The sequence below is a fragment of the Dysidea avara genome, chromosome 3 (genome assembly GCF_963678975.1).
Source record: "Dysidea avara chromosome 3, odDysAvar1.4, whole genome shotgun sequence".
In the NCBI taxonomy this organism is placed as follows: Eukaryota; Metazoa; Porifera; class Demospongiae; order Dictyoceratida; family Dysideidae; genus Dysidea; species Dysidea avara.
The window spans coordinates 16,205,850-16,227,985 of NC_089274.1; the positions used below are offsets into that span (position 1 = coordinate 16,205,850).

At 38.5% G+C, this 22,136-nt stretch overlaps 4 protein-coding genes across 4 annotated transcripts; 1 reads left to right on the forward strand and 3 right to left on the reverse strand.

Annotated features, from left to right (window-relative positions):
- Positions 1 to 96: 96 nt before the first annotated feature.
- On the reverse strand, positions 97 to 3,180 carry LOC136249656 (uncharacterized). Its single transcript, XM_066041739.1, has 10 exons — positions 3,045 to 3,180; positions 2,798 to 2,970; positions 2,062 to 2,270; positions 1,834 to 2,013; positions 1,646 to 1,773; positions 1,466 to 1,594; positions 1,290 to 1,419; positions 842 to 934; positions 537 to 780; positions 97 to 486 (listed from the first exon to the last, which is right to left on the reverse strand). The coding sequence occupies exons 1-10, from the start codon at positions 3,157 to 3,159 to the stop codon at positions 199 to 201; spliced, it is 1,689 nt and encodes a 562-aa protein (XP_065897811.1). The 5' UTR covers positions 3,160 to 3,180; the 3' UTR covers positions 97 to 198.
- A 13-nt stretch (positions 3,181 to 3,193) lies between these two features.
- LOC136249660 (hydroxymethylglutaryl-CoA lyase, mitochondrial-like) lies at positions 3,194 to 5,693 on the reverse strand. Its single transcript, XM_066041742.1, has 10 exons — positions 5,526 to 5,693; positions 5,323 to 5,415; positions 4,325 to 4,432; positions 4,179 to 4,274; positions 4,074 to 4,132; positions 3,933 to 4,022; positions 3,823 to 3,886; positions 3,581 to 3,769; positions 3,396 to 3,521; positions 3,194 to 3,341 (listed from the first exon to the last, which is right to left on the reverse strand). Exons 1-10 carry the CDS (start codon positions 5,676 to 5,678, stop codon positions 3,234 to 3,236), a joined length of 1,086 nt encoding a protein of 361 aa, XP_065897814.1. The 5' UTR covers positions 5,679 to 5,693; the 3' UTR covers positions 3,194 to 3,233.
- LOC136249657 (uncharacterized) lies at positions 5,433 to 12,263 on the forward strand. The gene is made up of 11 exons (XM_066041740.1): positions 5,433 to 5,451; positions 5,627 to 5,752; positions 5,842 to 5,934; positions 7,843 to 7,882; positions 7,936 to 7,996; positions 8,047 to 8,387; positions 8,439 to 8,515; positions 11,019 to 11,213; positions 11,260 to 11,326; positions 11,375 to 11,514; positions 11,813 to 12,263. Exons 2-11 carry the CDS (start codon positions 5,645 to 5,647, stop codon positions 12,230 to 12,232), a joined length of 1,542 nt encoding a protein of 513 aa, XP_065897812.1. The 5' UTR covers positions 5,433 to 5,451; positions 5,627 to 5,644; the 3' UTR covers positions 12,233 to 12,263.
- Positions 12,264 to 13,615: 1,352 nt separating this feature from the next.
- LOC136249665 (E3 ubiquitin-protein ligase RNF217-like) lies at positions 13,616 to 15,512 on the reverse strand. The gene is made up of 2 exons (XM_066041748.1): positions 15,373 to 15,512; positions 13,616 to 15,240 (listed from the first exon to the last, which is right to left on the reverse strand). Exon 2 carries the CDS (start codon positions 15,234 to 15,236, stop codon positions 13,845 to 13,847), a length of 1,392 nt encoding a protein of 463 aa, XP_065897820.1. The 5' UTR covers positions 15,237 to 15,240; positions 15,373 to 15,512; the 3' UTR covers positions 13,616 to 13,844.
- Positions 15,513 to 22,136: the final 6,624 nt, after the last annotated feature.

Here is a 22,136-nt window from a genome sequence, read left to right on the forward strand (position 1 = left end):
TCATTTTGGAGTTTGGATAACCACTGTACACAAGTTCCTTACAATGCACAACCATTTCAATTCACCCAGGACATCCAGTTACATGTAGTGGATGCATTTGACTCCAAGAATCATGATACTATTTTACAACATACAAATATAATATTGCTTTACAACAGGTAAGGGTAGGGACTCCACATACATACACTAAAACTCTATTCACATTTTCAATGTAAAATAATCATGGACAATGCCATCTGTATCTCTGATATACTGAAACTCCAATTGGTCCTTGGTAGTTCTTATTGACGAGTAACCCCAGTGTTCACGATCCTGCACCTTCATCCATGCTGGTGTTTTAGACATCACATTATCACTTAGGTGTGCTCCACCCATTCCAATAACAACATGAGTAATACCATTATTTGTACATGTCTCATTGAAGACCAGACAAGTTCGCTGATATGAGTGATTGTGTCCCCAAAATGCCAGATTTACACCATATTTCTAAATTAGTACAAGAATACTACTACATATGGAGCAATGGCACTCATTACCTTCAGCAGTGGTTCTACATGTTGTCTTAATAATGTAGCTACTGGTTGATCAGAAGAATTTTTCTTATCATCTGTGCTGTCAACATACATGGGCCTGTGGCCAGCAAAAATTAGCCACGGTGTGATACTCCTGTTAACATTCTTCAAGTGATTGTCCAGAAATGTGTGTTGTTCAGAGTTGGTAGTGAAGTCATGCTCTGTGCTCATCATAACCACATGAATGTTACCATAGTCAAAACCGTACCTATAGATATACACAAAACACTCTAATAGAACATATACTAAACATAATGTACAGAGCATACCAATGCTTGGTGGGACTAGGTCGTGGCATGATAAATCTTCTTTCATAGGGTACACCACACTCTCCTCCAGAATCATGGCCTTGATAATATGCACTACGTTGATAAAAGAAAGTCAATGTGCGAGTTGTGTAATGTGTATGTGCATATTATGTGTGTCCTGTCCCTGACCATGTGGTGGAAACCAGGAAGGATCAGGGTCCCACACATTGACTTTGCAAGCCACTAACAGGGCTTACATCATGCATGCTTTAGTGTAGGAGGGAAAGCTTTCAGTTCCATGGGCCTACTATTGTCTTTGCCTAACTGGCCACTGGGTCTTTTCATCCGATAGGCATGTATATGGTTACTCAGCTCCCCTTGGTTAGGTGTCTTCCACTCTCTCATGGGGCAGGGATTAAGATTGATTCTCAGACAAACATGAAAAGTGAAGTGTGGTAGTGTAACTTACCTAGAGTCAGGGGAGTCCATTTCATGATTACCATCACATACCATATAAGGTACTTGTGATGCAATTGGTTCAATTTGGTAAAAGAACTCGTCCCATTCAGCACTGTATCCATTAGCATAGCTAAGATCACCTGAGGCAGAACTAGTGATCATAAGAAGCAACACACATCAACTAACCAATATGCAATACAATATCAGCCTTCCCAGCATTGATTTGTTCATAGATCAACTTGCTGGTATTAATAGAAGGGTTCTCCAAATAGCGTGTGTACGCATTGGTACCATCCACATGACCGAAACCCATATCTGAAGCAAAGAAGACATTACCATATACTTCTATGAAGAACTTGTGTTTACCTCCAAAGGCAATCATGTTAGTTACAGCATCAGGGCTGGGGTTAGGTGGCGTCTTGAATGAAAATTGGCGGGAAAATGAGCTCTGCTCTGATCCCAAAACATAATAATAACGTGTTGAAGGCTTCAAGCTACATATACACAAATAACATTACTATAATAACAATACAGTATGATGTAACCTAGCTCACTCAGTCATGGTGGCTGATATGATTTTGCCGGGGTCTGACCATCCAGTGCTGTTGGCTGGAGACCCACAAAGGTCTGATGCAGAATAGGTACTCACATTAGCTTTTACACAATTCACAGCTGTGACACGGTCACCATAACACACTACATTATTTGTAGTATTCTTTGTAGACCACACTACTCTGGAACAAGATATAAATGACACAACATAATGACATCATTGTGCTTACATCATCTCCGAGTTACTATGTCCCTGAGCTAAGTGGACTTGTAAGATTTCATTTGGGTTTATAAACTCAACTGGTGTAGATATGGCTCGTAGTCTAGGATTAGAAACATTTCCAGTGAAAAATCCAAACACCACTCTCTGTCTCATGTTAACAAGCTGGAACTGACAAGATCCATTCTTGCTCCCATTAGCAGCATAGTAAGAAGTGTACTGTTAACAGTACATAATACAGGTGATACATATAGTCATACAGTGTATCACAAAGGTTTATGTTCATCTTAAACGACACTTTCCCACTCTCAAAGGAAGTGCAGGATTTGGCCAAATACAAAGCATGGCATAGTGGCAGTAGGTGCTAATAGAGTAACAGAGTACATGACCTTATTCTCATACTTGACATCTTGTGGACAACAAATGTGAAAATTCCTTTAATTTACAACATATAAATGGAGGGAAATTTCAATAATAATCATTTGACATGTGAAATGCAGAAAACAGCTTTCAGTAAAATCTGAAGCACCAGCACATAAATACATAAGGTGACAGTTACAATAATTCTTTCACCCTTGTTATACCCCAGACCACTAATTTTAACCAATCCTGCTAACTGTAGTGTTAAAGTGCATGAGGTTATCACATGATCGATATACCATATCACTATTACTACAGCACCTATTGCTAATAGCTACATGTCATTGTATATACATCCTGAACAATAATGGTGCAAATTCGTTTACCTGGAATTTGAATGGTGTATGGGCGACAGGATTTATACTTCCATTATTGTAGAAGTCCAGGTACGCTCCTATCCAGTCTCCAGCGTCAGGGTTAGGATTGTACCAGGTCAAATTCACCCATTGACCTGCCTTGGTTAATAATTGTGGACTAACTTCTATTGTAATATTCTCATCTGTAGAGAAACGAATTTTATCATAAAGACTTTACTCGATTTCCATCTACACACGCTAAACGATTCGCGCTTACCTGGTATAGTCACTGCCCGCTCTACTCTGATAAAATTCAAGGGGTTTATAAAATCACAATTCACGTAGCGCCAGCACACAGTACTGAAAACAGTAAACAAAATTAATTTCTTCATTTTTACCTCGATTTTTACAGCTCGGTGACCCGGATAAAATATTATAGACCGTATATTTTCGTATACTTTCTTTTTTACAATTTATTGCACTGCAATGCCTGGACCACTTTAGAAGCAGGTCTCCTATTTAAATAATTACAAATAAATAAACTAGCATCCATTAATTTTTCTAAGTTGATTCCCTGCAAGAAAAAGCAAACATAAAAATGTCACTCAAAAACTGATAGCAATTTTACCGTATTAATGCCCATTCCATTAAGCATGTAGACGACATCTTCTGTAGCAACATTACCCGATGCCCCTGGGGCATAGGGGCATCCCCCTAATCCAGCAACAGATGCATCAACAACAGAAACACCCATCTAGTAAGGTATGGCATAAAACTAAACCATCAACTTGGATTTATTATTTTCTTTCTTACTCTCAATGCTGTTAAGATGTTGGCAAGTGCTTGTCCGTACGTGTCATGACAGTGGATGGCGAGTGATTCAGTGGGCACAACTTTAGTGACCTCCTTTAGCATGGCCTCCATTGTGCCTGGTGTACCAACCCCAATTGTATCTCCTAATGATATCTCATAACAACCCATCTGCTTCAGTCGTGCAGCTACCTGCACAGGAAGATCAGATAAACCTTGTTGTTCATTTGAAGGAGAAAATTTACCTTAGCAACAGCCTCTGGTGATATTTGGCCTTCATAAGGACAGCCAAGAACACAAGAGACATATCTAAAAGGTTTACTAATGAATTATGAATAATGTCTGCTATCTTTACCCTCTAACTGGAATCTGTTTGGCAACGGCTGCATTACAGACTGCCTCAAACCTATCCAAACTTTCACTAATGCTACAGTTGATGTTCTTGCTAATATACAAATACATGATAGTGATAAAAATGGGTTAATATTCACTGTACTTGCTAAAAGTTTCTGAGGCAGCACCAAATATTGCAACTTCCGAAACACTTGCATCAACCTGTGTGAAAATATCCTAGCAAGTATATGTGTACACCTCAACTTACAGCAGACTGAAATCCCTTCAAGTTAGGAGTCAGTGCAGAATAGGATACACCATTGTGTCGCTTTATACGCTGACAAACCTCAGAATTATCAGCCATCTATGAATGCAAAACACAAAATAATTTAGTACTGTTTATATTATACGTACCTGAGGGACCCACTTGGGAGATACAAAACTAGTGACTTCAATGGCACACAATCCTGACTCAGACAATCGATCAATCAACCCCACCTTGACATCAGTTGGGATAACTTCCTGAACACAACATGATGTAGACAAGCCCATTGTTACATTGTATATACAAAGTGGTGTATGTGTATAGCAAAAGTGGCTACAGTGTTACAGTATAACCACTAACACAAAAACAAAAGACATAAAGCCACTTTCAGGTTAAGAGCTGAAATTGCTTGTTTCACATGTGTAGTATATACCAAGTGCCAACAGTAACTTTGCATTGGAGCTGCTATATAGTGGCATTACATTGTTTACACAAAAGCACGACCCTATGAAAAGTCTTTACTATATTAGGGAAAGCTAAGTCTAATAGGACAAATATAAAATCTCAAGCATGACTGATCCATTGGACAGTTACCCAGGTGTATCGGTCACACTTACATCACACTGTGTAAGTAATCCTATAAATCTTTGTTTCAAGCTGCTTGCGAATGCAATTGAACAATTTGTACATGTGATATTCGGACACACACGAGCTATTTCTTTACAACATAGCTCCAGTAGCAACACAACCAAATTACTTGCTACCTTGTTAGACAATGCCAGGAGCATACTGAGCTACTACCGAGTTGCTTGTGAAATGCAATGAGCACATGAGTTGCAAACTTGATCATGTGAATGTTACTCACAGTGTTTAAATGTGCTAAATAACTAGTCACTACCGATAGCCCTGTAGAACCATTTGTGATTGACAAAAATGTATCTTAATTGTTTGATTTCACCTGAAAAAGGGCCTTGATTGTTTGACACTTTAACACATATTATCGTTTTGTTTTCAAGCTAGCTTGATCGCCACTTTCAAGGACTACTTGATCATTTAAGTGCAAATTAATTCTTGATCGCTTGATTTAATTTTCGATCCTGGTATATGGTTCTACAGGACTATTGGTAGTGACTAACCCTTGAGGTACCTTCTCATTCTGGAGTCCATCACGTGGTCCAACCTCAACTATTTTCACATGTTTTGGCCACTGGTCAGAGATAAATCGTGACGTCATTTTACGCTGTAGATAAAAGGTCGCAACACATGAAAACAACCAGTATGTTAAACCATATAAACCGATCGACAAATTATTTTATGATATACATCATTTTCATTAACAATTTTACATACTTGATATCGTTTAACACACCATCCACCGGCACGTAACGTTCTTATCATCATCCCTGCCAACCGGAAATTTGTCAGTTTTACTTCCTGTGTTGCTCTAATAGACGCGCATCGCACGGCGGATGGCAGAGCAGAGTGGGACAGAACTGTCCGCATACATCCGAAGTAAAGAAATCTGGCTGCAGGCGGTGTTGGATAAGCTAGGATGGACCGTAGAAGGCTTACAGAAGGTATTGGTTAATAAATACAAGCATGTTACAGTAACTCTTGATATTTTACCAGCATATACCAGTTATCAAGCATTTTTGCATACATGTAGGGTGACCAACTTACTCTTTGTTCAGTTAATGCGCACCATTTCGTACCGGAAGGGAACTTAGCACAACACTTGTGTAGGTGTGGTCGAGATGAGGTGAGTACTAGAACTAAAATACATTATTAAATGAGATGGGCCATATATCTATCAGAGGGATATCCAAGATGTATGTTCTGCTGTAATATGGCATAATGGGACCATGGTTGGGTGCTCAATGTACACATGTTATAATGTATGTATTGTGTTCAAGGGGTAGTCACTGCCAGTAGTCCTGTAGAACCATCTACAACTGGGATTCAAGACATTATTTCGTACTGAATTAATTAAGCAATCAAGTAGTCCTCAAAAGAGATGATCAAGCACCTTAGTAAACTAACAGTAAACTAACTAGCAAAACAAGAATTTACAACATTTTAATACTAAACCATCAAGCGATCAATGCCCCCTTAGCAGGTTAAATCAAGTGATTGATCCCATGGTTCTACCCCACTCTTGTTCTTGTTGTGTGCAAAGAATAACTGATTAGGCCACATAGTCTCATCCTCCAGTACTCAAAATAGCAATGCAATTTTCTTGAGACTGCTCTAGCTAGCTAGTTACTAAATTTTAAAGGTACTCGGTATCTGCATTCATAGTAAAAAGAAATCTTGATGCCAATGGGAATATGGCAATGTGAGAAGCTATATAGTAATTAAGTTTATGTGGCCTTAGGGTATCAAAATGGTACTGGTTATTGTGTAATGGTGCCTTCTGTTAAAGTATCTAATTTATCCCCCTCCACTAACATGACTGCTCTATTAGAGTATTTCCATGCATTGTATGTTTATTAGCATTGTCTCAATGACTTTGGGATATGCAATCTACGACCTTAGTAGTATGAAAACTGGTACTATCTAGTAGGTAAATTTTCTGCGAAGTAAAAAGTAATTTTAGTGATTTAAGGCAGTTACTAAAATTGTAATACTGCTTTTAATTAAGACACATGTACAAATGTAACATGGCAAATAGCCTGAAACAAACAACTAGCAATGTGTGAATTATGCGTGCATGGTATTGTACAGCATGTATGCAGCCATTGCATCACTCCTGTTGTATCCATTGCATGGGCTGGAAGAAGCTTAAAAAGATACTGTAGCGTTGGAACATATATTGTTAGCAATTCATGGTTAGAATCATGTGAAGCTTTTCGTATCTGTGCCCTTTGCTTCAATTCACATTAGTTGGACGCAGCTTTGGTAGGGTAAACATATATTTTCCCAGCATGCATAGTGATGGAGCTTTCAATAATAGCATGCGGCTTTTGCAAAATCACGCGATACTGTCTAACAGTGATGCCAAATTACTATACATGTCTAGGTTTGCCATAAACAATCCTTTAGCTTTCCAACTCATCCAACAGTCGTACTCATAAATTGAATTTAAGTGAATGCTAAAAATAATGCCTCACTATAAAACCACAGGAAGTTTGAAAGTATGAACTGATGACTAGAATGATAAATAGTACTGTATAGATTGTCAGAAGCTTTTCACAAAATAAAATAATACCATCATGAATTTTAGTGATTGAAGGTAATTGCTAAATTTAAAATATTTCTTTGAATTAAGAATGCATGGCATCATGCAGTTGGGCATGAAATCATTGCATCACTTTAGTTGTCTGCTTTTTAGATCTTTAATTAAACTAGCCTGCATGAGCTGCTGGACCCTTGCAGGCGAGTCTGAGACTAATTTTTTTTGGATTGGAGCATAGATTGTTAGCAGCTGGTTATAATCATGTGCAGCTTTTAATATCCGTGCTCTTTAAAGATATCTCTCTACTACTGGACTAACACAATATAAATGTAGTTCAACTTATTGGTCCCAATGTGTTTGAGATTTTGAAGTTGATATTATTAAGTAGGTGGCTGCATTAGTTGATACTATTCTCTGTTTGTCTGTTTTTGACAGGATGACCTCCGTATATGTTGGTTTATAAAAATAATTTTCTTTTTTTATTCTGGCTAGGAAGAAGACGAGTTTGAGACTAAGGCCACTATTCGTATTAGTGAGTGTCTTGTTAGTAGTATAATATGTTGTGTCAAAGATGTGTTATTTTAGCACCTGCCTTACAAGCTGCTGTGTTGGCCCATGTGAAAACAGAACAGGAAAATGCAATGAAGTAATTTGTAATCATCTAATTTTGAGTTTTTCACAAAATTGTACATGCAGTTTACAGCAGGAAATGGTTACCATGCCAGCAAGTCTTGTTGATGATTCATCACCTTCAAATGATGTGTTCTCCCATGGACCATTGCACACCATTGGTTATATCAAGTCGTGGAAACTTGTTCCTAAAATGTTTGCAGTTATCAGTCCTAATTTTCTCAAAATGGCCGACATAAGGGCTTGGCTATATAAGAACTTGCCACCTAATCATTCTCAGAGCAGGGTAGTCGGTGGTGAGGTGAATGTCGTGGAGATGGTTGCTAGATGCTTGACACAGCCAGACAGCAGTGGTAATGTTAACCCAGACTATGTGATCCAGTCAACACACCAATTGTTTGGACCAAGTAGGAGTGTATATTTGTGTATTTGGTGTTTTACTACAGTATACATTATAGATACCACATCTTTTATACTGGAGCTGTGGAAGTTTCTTGCTATTTCATCACTACAAGAGCAACACAACATACCCAATGTGAGTATTGTGGACCTGTATAAACTGAGCATTGTAGTGAAACTTCAGTGATATATACCATATTAAGGTCTACATCTTAGCTGATGACACGGTCATTATATTAATAAGGTTATGAAGTAAATCATAACTTCAGTAACACCGGGTGAACTTAAAATGCATTCCAACTGGCCTTGTCAATCTAAACATTGAGAAGGCCAGTTGAATTTGATTAATTTTTGACATATCAGTAGCATTTCTTGTAATTTTGATGGCAGCCACTTGTAAGGTGTCTGTCAACTGTTACGTGCTGGTAAATATGTTGTACAGTAGGTTTTGCATTGTGACTTAATGCTCAATGCAACTAAGTTATTTCTGAAGGGGAAATTGTAATAGTTACTAAATTTTACAAGGAAGTAGTCTCCTACAAGAAGACACTATGGCTGGCTTACACATTGCTTCCTCAAAAGTCACCTTCAGTAGCATGAAATGGAAATGTGGGGATTATTTATATTTCTTGAATAATGGTCAACCCATCTACATCATTGTACTGTGTATTACAAATTCCCTAATGGAAGCCTTAGGGCTAACACTGAAGTGAGTTGAATATTTGTAGTACTCACTGCAGTATTCTAAGCTTTTCTTCCTGCTTACAGGGAACAATATATTTGAGAATTGTTTTATTTTAGACATCTAAAAGTGTCCTGAGGCCTAATTTCAAGGGTCTAAATGTATGTACACTAATACAAATGAAACCATTGACAAGTGCCATGATTATCAAGATGTCCACATTTCAGGGTGTGTGTGTGTGTGTGTGTGTGTGTGTGTGTGTGTGTGTGTGTGTGTGTGTGTGTGTGTGTGTGTGTGTGTGTGTGTGTGTGTGTGTGTGTGTGTGTGTGTGTGTGTGTGTGTGTGTGTGTTTGTTAGGGCTGAAACAGACATATCCATATTATCCAAACATCTGGATAACAATTTACCATCCGGATAGTAAATTTGAAGCCATCAGGATAGTTTCTAATAATTTAAAGCAAGTCTTATTTTTCCTTGTTATATATAGCTTCAACATTTTGTAATACTACAGACTTGATTTTCACATGAATTTTATGTTCTTAGAAGTACTAATAAAACAAACATGTTCACGATAAAAAAATACACTGTTTTATAGCAAGTGATGATGTCTGCCAGTCCATAGGTTATCTGGAGAGAGCTTGTTCAGGACATCCAGATAGTAAAATTCCTATCCGTTTCAGCCCTAGTGTGTGTGTTTTTGAGAGGTACACGCTAATATATTTACCGGTTGCTGAATTGATCAGTTTATTATTGAAGGCTTAAGTAAAGATTTTGAATCATTAAAGCAATATCTGCTTCATAAGATTTTCCATGTGACTGTTATTTTCCTTTTACATGGTGATCCTTTTAGGTAAAGTTTGTGTAGGTAAGCAGACTTGTACCATGTGAATGACAGGTTAAAATGAACCACATCACTGTACAAAAGTACTAAAGGTCATTGGTCTATTTACTGTTACTTACCTACCATTCAGTAGTCATAACTACCAATTACTTGACAAACAAAAGTTTCCTCTGTATGCTACAGACTTTTGTCATTCGCTGTAGTTTCCCACCTTGTCATGTGCATAATTTCACCTTCTTCTTATTATTATTATTATTATTATTGAAAGTATGTGTGTGCTAACTAGCTGAGATGGTCACATGTTTGAAACAAAATGATATGCCTGACTTTCAAACTTATGACCTAGCTAGGGCCTTAGACAATAATGAGGCCATGAATTGTGTAAGTTATAATGTAGCATTGAGCTAACTTGAGATGACCACTATTAATGAAGTATACCTTTGACATACATACCCATGGGACTACAAAAACGAACTAAAGATATTGAAACTCGGAACATTCCATAAGCAGGCAAATAAGATGGTGTATACTGTATAGGTCATGCATTTGTTTACAATGTGGTAGGTGTAAACAAAATCATCATTTCTTTTTTTACAACGCCTACTGTTTAGTGCTAAAATTCCAAAACTGCTTACCATAATAGGCTGAAATTTTGGTGACCCATTCTTTGAAAACGGTAGATAATGCTGAAGCAACAAAATGAAATTCAGAAATTGTGCAAACTAGGCGGATTTCGCTGAGGCAGTCATGTATAGAAAGTATTTCACAGAGAATGGCTAATGAAAGTACACTAGTGGCAAACCATTCACAACATAATGGGTTGAATACATCATGAACAGTGGTACAATGGAGAAACAAAATGAGGGCATAAATATTTTGGATGGCTATACTATTACACTGATTTCATCATGACAGTGTCAATAATGTACATTTCTGATTTCAAGTACTTATAACTTTTAATATCAGTATTTTGTGGACTTGATCAAGTACCTTCGAGCCAAGGTTGTTAAATGCTACAATAAAGTACTCTTTTTTCTTTTTCCGAGGTAAACATTGATAAGTCAAAATCTTTGTGCTGTGTGTCCTTTGTTTAGATAGATTACTTTTTGGTTATAGTCTGTAGTGAATGATATAGTTCCACTGAGGCTGCCAGCTACAGGTAGCCAGCCTTCTCAAAGATTTCCCATGCATTTGTTGGAGGCTGCACAATATGCTGTTGGAACACAAGGGGAGGGGCTCAACCAAGCAGGGCTCCTGAGTGCTCCTCTGTCTGTTGATGATCGGAAAGCTCTCTATGACTTTGTTGTTGAGGTATAAAACCTTTACGATGTACTTATTTACTCTGTGATTTCTAAAGGCTGCAGGAGTGAGAAATCCTGATAGGAAATTGGATGATCTGTATCGGGATGATTTTTACACTAAGTGTAAGCCATTTTCTTGCCTGATATTTGAAATCTTCTTTCCTGTTATAGTACAAAAGGACTCGCAACAAAAGCCAGGAGATTTAGAGCCAAGTACTCTAGAAGAGATGGCAAGGCAGAGAGACTATAAGAGACGCAGGCAAACATATCGAGCAAAGAATGTTCACATTACCAAGCGCTCCACAGTAGAGGTTAATGTGCTGTGCTATATTTAGTGTTGTTTTGAGAGGGAGCTATTTTTAGTAACATAGGTGTTACTAAATATAGCCTATCTTATTTATGTACTTCATAGAACCTTATATAGCCCAAAATTATACACTTATGATAAACTTATGTGCACACAGACACACACGCATGCACACAGACACACACACACACACACACACACACACACACACACACACACACACACACACACACACACACACACACACACACACATACACACACACACACACACACTTTTATAGTGGCTGATTTTGTTTGTAGGTAATGAGAGATGTTATCAATGCTAGAATGGCAGAGTTGGTTGCAGAACTAAAAGAGGAAGCTACTCCTCTTGATAACAACACCGAGTTAGCTAACAGCAGCTCACATGATCAAGACTTAGCATCACCTGATCATGATTCAAGACACTCCAGTAGAGATTACCATCAATCAAGGCATCATGAACATGATCGACAACTTCAGCGTCGATCAAGATCTCACAGTAGAGACAAGGAGCACCATCATCGATCAAGATCTCATAGTAGAGGTCGTCAATCAAGATCTCATAGTAGAGACAAGAGGCATCATCACAGATCAAGATCTCACAGTCATGAAAAGAAACATAAACACTCAAGGTCTCATAGTCGTGATAAAAGGCATAGGCACAAACACAAACATAAGCACAAACATGTACAAGATTGAGCAAAGTTAATGAGTATTGTACACAATCATACAGGGGTAGATACTGTACAGTTATAGGATCTCTATGGTTTCTTCAGCCAGTAGCCTTGTTGTCTCATGATGTTGCTTGACAACCTTTCTTACCATAAAATGCATGAGTACTTTCTTGCTACATAGGCCTATTGCTCCTCAAAAGACTACTGTGACTGCTCTATTAGAGTATCTCGAGTGAGAGAGGCTTTTCAAAAGGGGGGTTCCTTGAAACCCCCCCTGGATCCGCCCCTGGGCATGACACTTGGAGCCCCACATATACAAAGTAATTGAAATGAAAAGCAGTATAGTTTTCTACCAATGCGGTCTTCTATAATTGTGAATTAAGTCTGGTGGATAAGGTCAATTGGCATAGATATTTGATGATCTGAAACAGCCTTTGGAAGATCTGAGATCTTCATAAACATCTGATAGCAGAACGCAGAACTGAGGGGAAAAGATAAACGGCCTTGTAAGAGGCAGTACCCATCTGCATGGCCATCCCAGGTATTGCTATAGCCAGGGTGAATATGAGCTAGATATTGATTTTTGTTTTTTTATGACATGCGTACATTCACAGTTTTTTGACATTTTTATGCAATTCCCTAGGGGTGTCATCAATATCTATGATACAGCTATATGATAATATGCATCCCAGTTCCCACTTTAATTATCATAGTTGAAAAGAAAAGAAAAAACATTCAATGAACCACATGATGTTCTATTTCACATATTCAGGTTTCATAGGAGCACTTTTTATCTTTAACATGTTTAGTCGGAGCATGTCGGTTGAAATTTTTCACATCAACTTTGAATTCTTACCTTCTCAAAATCCATTTGTAGCAATGCCTAGATGATCACCATCTTCAGTGTTTGGTAGAGCACCTGTAGCTATACTTGCATGGTTGCAAATGAGGTTCAACTTGTAGGCTGGTGGTCAAATCACAATAATGAAAGGATGGAAGATGGAAAATGACCCTTGGGGGCATGAGAATGAATCAATTCCAAAGGCACAATAGCCTAGCAGGATCAGAAGCCAACTCGATTGATTTTTCAAACTGCTAGCAGTGGCTCCTTCAAGTAAAGTGGCTTGGAAGTTAGCTATAGAAGGAATCATACATGTAGGATTTTCAGACTTGACAGCAAACTGTATATCTTAAACACTGCATGGTATAATAACTAGGTAGAAAAATTAAAAACAAAAAACATTTTGATAGGATTAATGATGTGACCCATGCAACCAATTCAAGTGTGGAGAACAGGTGATGAACAGCCTCACAACAGGCTATAGGGATGAAAATATATTATATTCCATCTATATAACTCCTGTGGCCTTCTATCTGCAGTTACATTGAATCAATATAGTTCAGCTGACTAAATTTAAATATGAAATACACATGCAAATGGCACAGGTATGGCCCCTGCTAAATGATATTTAGAATTGATCAAAATATAATTATTGTATATCATTACAAACACAAATAATGTACAAAAAGAATGATAAAGTATATTAAATACATGCACAAACAACACTTCCAACACATTACAGTTTACAACACACAATACTGAATTGACATTATTATATACACTCCTACATTATAATTCACTGACGTCTACGTTGAGCCAATTCTCGTGTCCTCTCACGGCGTTGTCTAACAGCCTTCCTGGCAGAGTGACGCTTGTACACTTTGTAACTGACAAAAACTGGTACTACTACAACACCTGCTACTAGTAATACTGCTCCACCAGCTATCATCAGGCCTGGGTTGCCCATGACTGTTGCTACTTTTGAAAAGAGGTAGCCTCCACGGACCGACACCCTCTTGACATCATTATTGGGTTCATAGTTATGTTTACACCCAGCAAATCCCAGCTTGGAATAATGATTACCAAGGATACCAGGTATGTTCACGTAGCGGCAGCCACAACGATAGCAGAATTCACAACGACAGTCACTGCAAGTCATGTGGTTGCAACCTGTGGTTCGTTGAATGGGTATCTTGCAAGAAGGACAATGGTAACCATTTGCATTGCCTTTTAAATCCTTGCCAGCAATCCACTTTCTAAAGTCCTTGTTACCACGTTTAAAGTCTTTACAAGAAATTTCTGTATGCCAGGGGGCATGACACTTGAAGCACCACTCTAGGCTGCATTTCTCACAGGTGATGTGAATATCTACTTCTTTCCATCTGCGTGGTTTCTTATCAGTACCAATTGTAGTTAACCACGAGCACCTTGGACACACTTTCTCCCTGTCATTGGAGCTCTTTGATAGTCGGAAACGTTCATACTTATCCTTTGTGCCCAGATCATTGCGCGAATTGAGAAGCTTTAAAATGTCATCTCTCAAAAGTAGCTGGTCACATTCTGGGCTAGGGCAAGGAATACTGGTCACTCCATCATTCACATTCATCACTACAATATTGTAAGTGCACTCCTCACAAACGTAAGCAGAACAGCAAGGTAACTGTACACAGGTTGGTTCAAAGCACACCTCACAAGTAGTGTCACATGTCACAGGAGGAGGAGGTGGCAATACATCAGAACAAATACAATTTATTTCAAAACTGTTGAAGCTGGACCTAAAAGCTTCAAGCTGATAAAGCAATTCTTGAGGAAAATCATGTAAGCTGTCGTTATCTTCAAGCCTTTCTCGTGATATCCACCTGTGGAGAGGAGGTATGAAAGGAACTGCTGGGGGTACAGCAGGAGGTGCAGGTATCACGTGAGCGACGACTTCGATGTATCCCGGCTCCTCAGCTTCCCGTGAAATCCAGCGGTGCAGTGGAAGTCGACAAGGAACTGCCGGAGGAACACTTGGGGGTTGTGGAACAATGAATGAAGCAATTTCCAAGTCTGATAAACTCTCCACACCTGAGTCGCTCTCGTGATCTATATCGTTACTTCGCTTGACGCTCGACAGTCCACCAAAAGTTTCAGACAACTCGTTGTCAGAGAGGTTCACACATGGGAGCACTTCTAGCAAGCTTGTCATGATTCTGCAAAGAAAACAAAAAGTTTTTAAATATCATGTACCGGCGGAAATGCCTTGCTCTCGGCCTTGCTTCTATGTAGCTAAAATTGCAAATAGCTAGAGCAAATCACGAGGGCAACTTGGCAGGATCGTTTACCTGCTAAAAATGAAGAAAGAGTCCTTCCTTTTAACGAGCAAAGTGAAAGTCTGCCTCTTGTTCAGTGATCAGCTTGAGTATTTACACCGAGTCTGATTTTCACTAATGGAAGGAAAGTTATTTTATACTCGTCTTTGGCTTGTGCTATTTTTAGAACAGTTGTGCTAATTTTAAATGTTTACGTAATCGAGTAACTGGTGGCCACAGCCTTTTATGTAAACTGTTCCTAAAACGTTTTATATGATTTTTTGACCATGGGATGACGCTACTTAAAGATGCAGGTTCGATTGTGCAGTTAGCTGTAGCTCCAGGACATGTACTAAGCTACAGGTGTTGGACCTGCTCTATATATCTGGTGCTATAAGCCTGCTACAAATGGATTTTGAGAATTAAAGAGTTGATATGAAAATTTCAACTGACATGCTCCAACTAAACATGTTTATAGGATTGATTGATTGATTTAAATCACAACAATCGGCTGTATAGCCACATTCCTCCTTGTTGGATCGAGTACAAAAATAGCAATAAACAAATTAAACAACACCCGGCAGTATACACAGTATAACAAAAGTAACACAAAACATGATACAAAAGCAATACAATAACCCAGCAAAGAACAAAAAAAAAACATTTACAAAGTATAACTTAGCATCATTATAAGTCTGTAAATGAAGCTTTAGTACAGTGTTCCTTAAGAATGCCTGGCACTAATGAATTCCACCAATTGGTGGCCTGGTGGCGAAAATTTTTTTGTGTAAAACTGAGATGGCATCTGTTGAGATTGGCAAAGTGTGGTTTACTCTTTATGAAATGACATGATTCAGTGGTTACCAAACTAAATTGGCCAGTAAGCTGAATTCCTCTGATAGAATGAAAATGATGAAACATTATACAAGTGGTATGAAATTCAAACTTTAGCCATCGTAACTGATTGTATAGTAAGAGGTGATGTGATCATGTTTGTTTAAATGATATAACAGATGGACTGCACAATTCTGTGTACGTTGGATTCTAGAAATATTCTGCTGTGTAAGTGAGGTACCCCCATACCGGCAGTGCATAATTCAAGTGAGACATGACTAGTGACTCCAGCAAAAATTTAATTATGTTATCAGGGAGAACAGACTTGTTGGCATTAATGAGGTACAGATAGTATGACATCTTCGTACACATGTTGGATACTTGATCATTCCAAGTCAGCTTGCTATCAAAAACTAGTCCTTGTTTGTTGGTTGTCTGTAAAGTAGTGTGATTAATCACGATATTACGTAGGTAGGAAAGTTGATTCTTCTGTCTGGGTCTGTTAAATGGCCACATGACACAATAATATTAAGTTTAATTCTACTGTTCACAAGCCAGCTATTTACCAATGACAATTGATGGTTTAGAGTGGCAGCAACCTCTGAAGGAGAAGACCCAGAACAAATGAGAGTAGTATCATCTCCATACTGTAGTAGAATACCTTTGTTAATGGCAGGCGGTAGGGTGTTCATGTAAATTAGGAATAGTAGAGGTCCTAGAGTGCTTCCTTGTGGAATTCATGCACCCTTCATTGGTTTCCATGATGAAAAATGGTTGTGCTCTACTCTATGATGACGATCAGTAAGGCAGTTTTGAAACCAATGTATAGTAGAGCTTGACAATCCAAGTGATGACAACCATTGGAGCAATATGCAGTGATCGAGAGCTTTCAAAGAAAGCAGCAGATACAGAATTGGAGACATAAATATATCTACTGCAACCAGTAGAATATCTTCTGCCTGCCATGTTGATAAGCTCCTTGATGAGGATTATTGCTAACTAGATGGTTTAATAACTGTGTGGCTACAATCTTTCCTAAAACCTTAGCAACAACAGGCAACTGCAACTGATTATAGCCTGTATAGTTGCTGGGATCATGCAGTCGATCCCGACTGGTGTTATGTGAGACTGTTCAGTAACTTGGTATAATTTCAGAGCGCAGTGATTCATTGTAAAGCTTAGTTAGAGACTCAGCAATCACATTAGCAACCTCTCTTAGAAAGTATGCTGATAACTTATCAGGGCTAGTAGACTTAGTGACATTCAGGGATGACAAGTGAGACAAAACAACATCAATGGAGATTTGATCGAAATCAAAGGCATTAGCATCATCGGTATCTTCTAAAGGAAACTTACTAGCAGCTTCATGGTTGTCAGAAACTGCAATATATGGTTTGAAATAGTTCATTGATTGAGCCCAATGGGGCTAAGGGAGTCACCCCAGCTTTCTTCTGGCCAGGCCTATACCAATCACTGAATTGATGCAGGACCACATTTGTGCAGCCATTCTATAGGTGAAAATCTTGCTCTAGATATCGAAGACTTCAAACTTAACCATGGATTCAAGTTCATTCTTATGTCTCCTGTATGTTCTCAGGTCCTCATTCAAATTTGTCTTTTCAAAATGTCTTTTTGCTCTGTCTTTAAGTTTAATTTTTTTTAGACAATATTATCAGTAAACCAAGGTGAAGACTGTTTTGATTTTTTAGGTCTGTCTTAAGTGAGATAAAAGTGTCAAGACATTCATTGAGAATATTATAAAAGAAACACCACTTGTCATTGATGTCATCAAATATAGACATGACATGCCAAGGAGCAGTACGTAAAGCTTCACAAATGCAATCTCAATCACACTTCCTAAATGCACAAATTTGACATACTCTTGGTGAAGCTTCAGTGTCAGTGAATGATCAAAATTAGCTTCTTGAACATGATGATCACTTAATCCACATGTTTGCACCATCCTTAACTTAGGGGTTTGTTTAGTAGTGATGATATGATCAATCAGGGTAGAGTTATTGTTGGTAACACGAGTCGGTTCTGAGAGTAGGTGAAAGTCTTCCAAAAGACTAAGGGATTGAGCCTTTATTGCAGAGTCAGTCAAAAGATTAACACCAGCAATTACAAAGTGTTTAGCATGATCAGCAAGTGCTAATATAACATTATTCAAGTCACTCAAAGCAGTAGGGACATGAATGGTGAGCGATAAAGTGAAATAAAAGCAATCCGATGTGATTTGCACTTAACAAAACAGCAGGTAACATTTAACACTGAGCAGTTTACTGCCACATCTTTGCATAGATCAGTTTGCTCAGGTTGTAAATTAGATGATACAAACATACAGGAACCTGGTAGGGTTGAGTTGGATGCAGTGTTTCTTTTCAGAGAAAGTGACCAAAACATTTCATAACCTGCAATACTCACAATTGGATTGTCATCTTGCAACCAAGTTTCTGAACAACATAGGATGGTTGGCGTGTTGGATACATGTAGCCATTGTGAAATCTCTGGTAGTTTAGACTCCAAACCCTGTACATTAATTGTGATGAATTAACTGCATTCCCCCTGGAAAAGAGCATAAAACATCAAGGGTGGAAAGGCCCATGATCAACTCCAGATTGCTGGAAGCTGTCAGGCCTCATCAACTGTTTGTAGTAGCTGTCCAAGCAAACAAACTGGGAAAACCCATGCAAACTCTGGTTGGGATCAGATACTGATTGTATGTTGCTGGTGTGATTCTTGCACAACGAAGATGTATCCACTTATCACACAAGTTAGTAGCGATCTGTGATTAGAATTAACATTTTGCATACAAATTCCACATAGGAGACATTAAATGTCTAAAAAGTGCTCTTATAGCTACGCATAAAACCCGAATATGTGGTACATTGATATGATGTTTTATACTGATTATTGCCTCCAACTATGATAAATATATATATATATATATGAAAGTCTATCTATTTTATAAAGCTGAAAAGCCGTGTGTCTGTCTGTCTTGCATCCTTTGGCGTCCAACAATTTACTTGCCAGTGAATGCAAATATCAAAATGGTGTTTAGTCAAAACTCCTGATTTTCAACAATCTGGCTTATTTGTGTCACACTAACAATTCAAGTTGTTGGTTTACTTTATTTATTTATTAGCCACAAAATACAATGAAAGGTCCCGGTTGTGCATCAAAAAAGTAAACGTAACTAAAGCATGCGACCAATTAAATGACTGAATTAGATGCCATAATGATGTGATAAAGATCAAGACACACGGTAGTGTGTTGTGCGGCCCAAGAAGCCGGCGCACAACACCCGTGAGTATATTGACAGGAAGAACGAAAATGCAATTTTCGCATCTCCGTAGCTTTGTGCTTCCTTGATGAAACAAGACGATTTTTGCTGTGGACACTCCCTCCAACTTCAGTACTCTAAATACTAAATTTGAGCAAAATCGCTTCAAGCGTTCCTGAGATATGCGACTTCAAAAATTGGCTTAGTTTCTTTGTTGTTTTTTTCTTCTTAGGCAAGTTTTTTAATTATTTTTTTATAGTGCCGGCAGTCACGTGCATTAATTAAAAAAAAAAAACTTAGACAAAAAACCTAAGAAAGTGGAAAAAAAGGTCTCATCAGCGTATTGAACCCGGGCATCCGTACTCATAAGCAATGCTCGTAACCATTATACCACCGATGCTGCAGCTACTCATCTACCTTAGTTTCTACCTTATAAACATCTGACTGAAGTGACTTCTATATATAACAAGAGTGAAGAAGAAACCAAATCCATGAACCCTAGCCTACCCCTAATGCTAAGGAACTACTTTTCGCATCCCCTAAAGTTGAATACTCGGGGCAACCTACTAGACGCGTGCCCTAAAGTTGAATGCTCGGGGAAACCTACTAGACGGTAGTCTCCCACTATTTCTCCCCATGGCGCTTATCGATTAGAGATTATAAGCACCTGCTCGAAACAATTAGAGATCATATGAATGGATGAATTTCATAATAACAAAAGTTGCCCCTAGCAACCTGAATTTTACAATATTTGTAGTGGTAAATGTCTTTTAAAAGGATAGCATAATATTATATAGGTCATGAGATATAACATTTCAAAGTTTGTCACTTTTCCATACATTGTCTATGAGAGGGGGTAACAGTTGCCCCTTCTGGGCAATCACATAAATAATGTGTGGGAAAACGACAAATTCAATTAATGTCAATTCTCAATTTAACATTGTTTGTAGGTGTAAATCTCACAATTAACCTCTCCAAATTTTAAAATGATAGAGTATATAGACCATGAGATATGAAATTTTGAAATTTGTGGTTTTCCCATACATTATCCATGTGATTGCCCAGAAGGGGCAACTGTTACCCCCTCCCATAGGTAATGTATGGGAAAACTGCAAACTTTGAAATGTCATAATTCATGACCTATATATGCTATCCTTTTAAAAATTGGAGATGTTACTTTTGACATTCACACCTACAAAATAATGTAAATTTTAGGTTGCTAGGGGCAACGGTTTAAAATTCCTTATGAAATTCATCTATTTCGAGCAGGCGCTTATAATCTCTAATCGATAACCGCCGTGGGGAGAAATAGTGGTCTGGCTGCGTGAGACTAACTAGACGCATGTCCTAAAGTCGAATGCTCGGGGAATATTGGACGCGTACCAACTCTAGCTCGCCTAGAGACAACTGGTTTGTTTGATAGTCCAGCAAATGATGGACTTCTGCTATAGCCGTTCACGTTCGTAACCGGGGCCGGTACTATATCCACTTTGTTCTTGGCAATGGCATTTTTCTTCCTCTTTTCGCACACTTACAAAAACTGCTATAAAACGCGAACGCCATATCCGATTGCCTTGAAATTTGGCACACAGAAGGGGCGCATCTTGGTACCAATTTTGGCTGGAATATGATAAACAGGCAAAGAGTTGTTTTTTTTTAAAGATACTAAGACAATGATAATATAAATAAACACTTAAACAGTGGGCAGAGAGGCAAACTCTGCCCAGTCCTGGGATGATGGTATTGTTGCCATTACAGAAGCAGCATTGCCACATTGAACATCAATGGCAACCTTCTGAATCAAAAATTGGATGACCCTATTATCACCAGACTGTTCCATCACCCGGGAACCTATCCGCCTCACTAATGAGCATGCACATGATCCCCAAGTAACTTGTATGGAGATCAGCTACAAACAAATCACCCTGTAGAGAGTTCAGCTACAAACAATCCAGTAGTAGAAGAAGTTACCTTGTAGGGAGTTCAACTATGGAAAGAGATAGTTCATGCAGCTGAGAAGTCACCTTGTAGAAAGTTCAGCTGCAAACAAATCACCTGTAGAGAGTTCAGCTACAAACAAATCACCCTGTAGAGAGATCAGCTAGAAGAAGTTACCTTGTAGAGAGTTCAGCTACAAAAAATTCACCCTGTACAGAGATCAGCTACCTTGTAGAGAGTTCAGCTACAAAGAATTTCTACAAACAGTTGACCCCGTAGAGACATCAGCTGGAAGAAGTTACCTTAGAGAGCTCAGCTACAAAGAAACCATCATGTAGAGAGTTCAGCTGCAAACAATTCACCCTGTAGAGAGATCAGCTAGAAGAAGTTACCTTGTAGGGAGTTCAACTACATAGTTCAGCTAGAAGAAGTCACCTTGTAGAGAGTTCAGCTGCAAACAAATCATTCTGTAGAAAGGTCAGCTAGAAGAAGTCACCTTGTAGAGAGTTCAGCTACAAAGAAACCACCATGTAAAGAGTTCAGCTACAAACAAATTTCCCTGTAGAGGGATCAGCTAGAAGAAGTTACCTTGTACAGAGTTCAGCTACAAAGAAACCACCATGTAGAGAGTTCAGCTGCAAACAAATCATCCTGTAGAAAGGTCAGCTAGAAGACGTCACCTTGTAGAGAGTTCAGCTACTAACTAGTGACCCTATAGAGACATCAGCTAGAAGAAGTTACC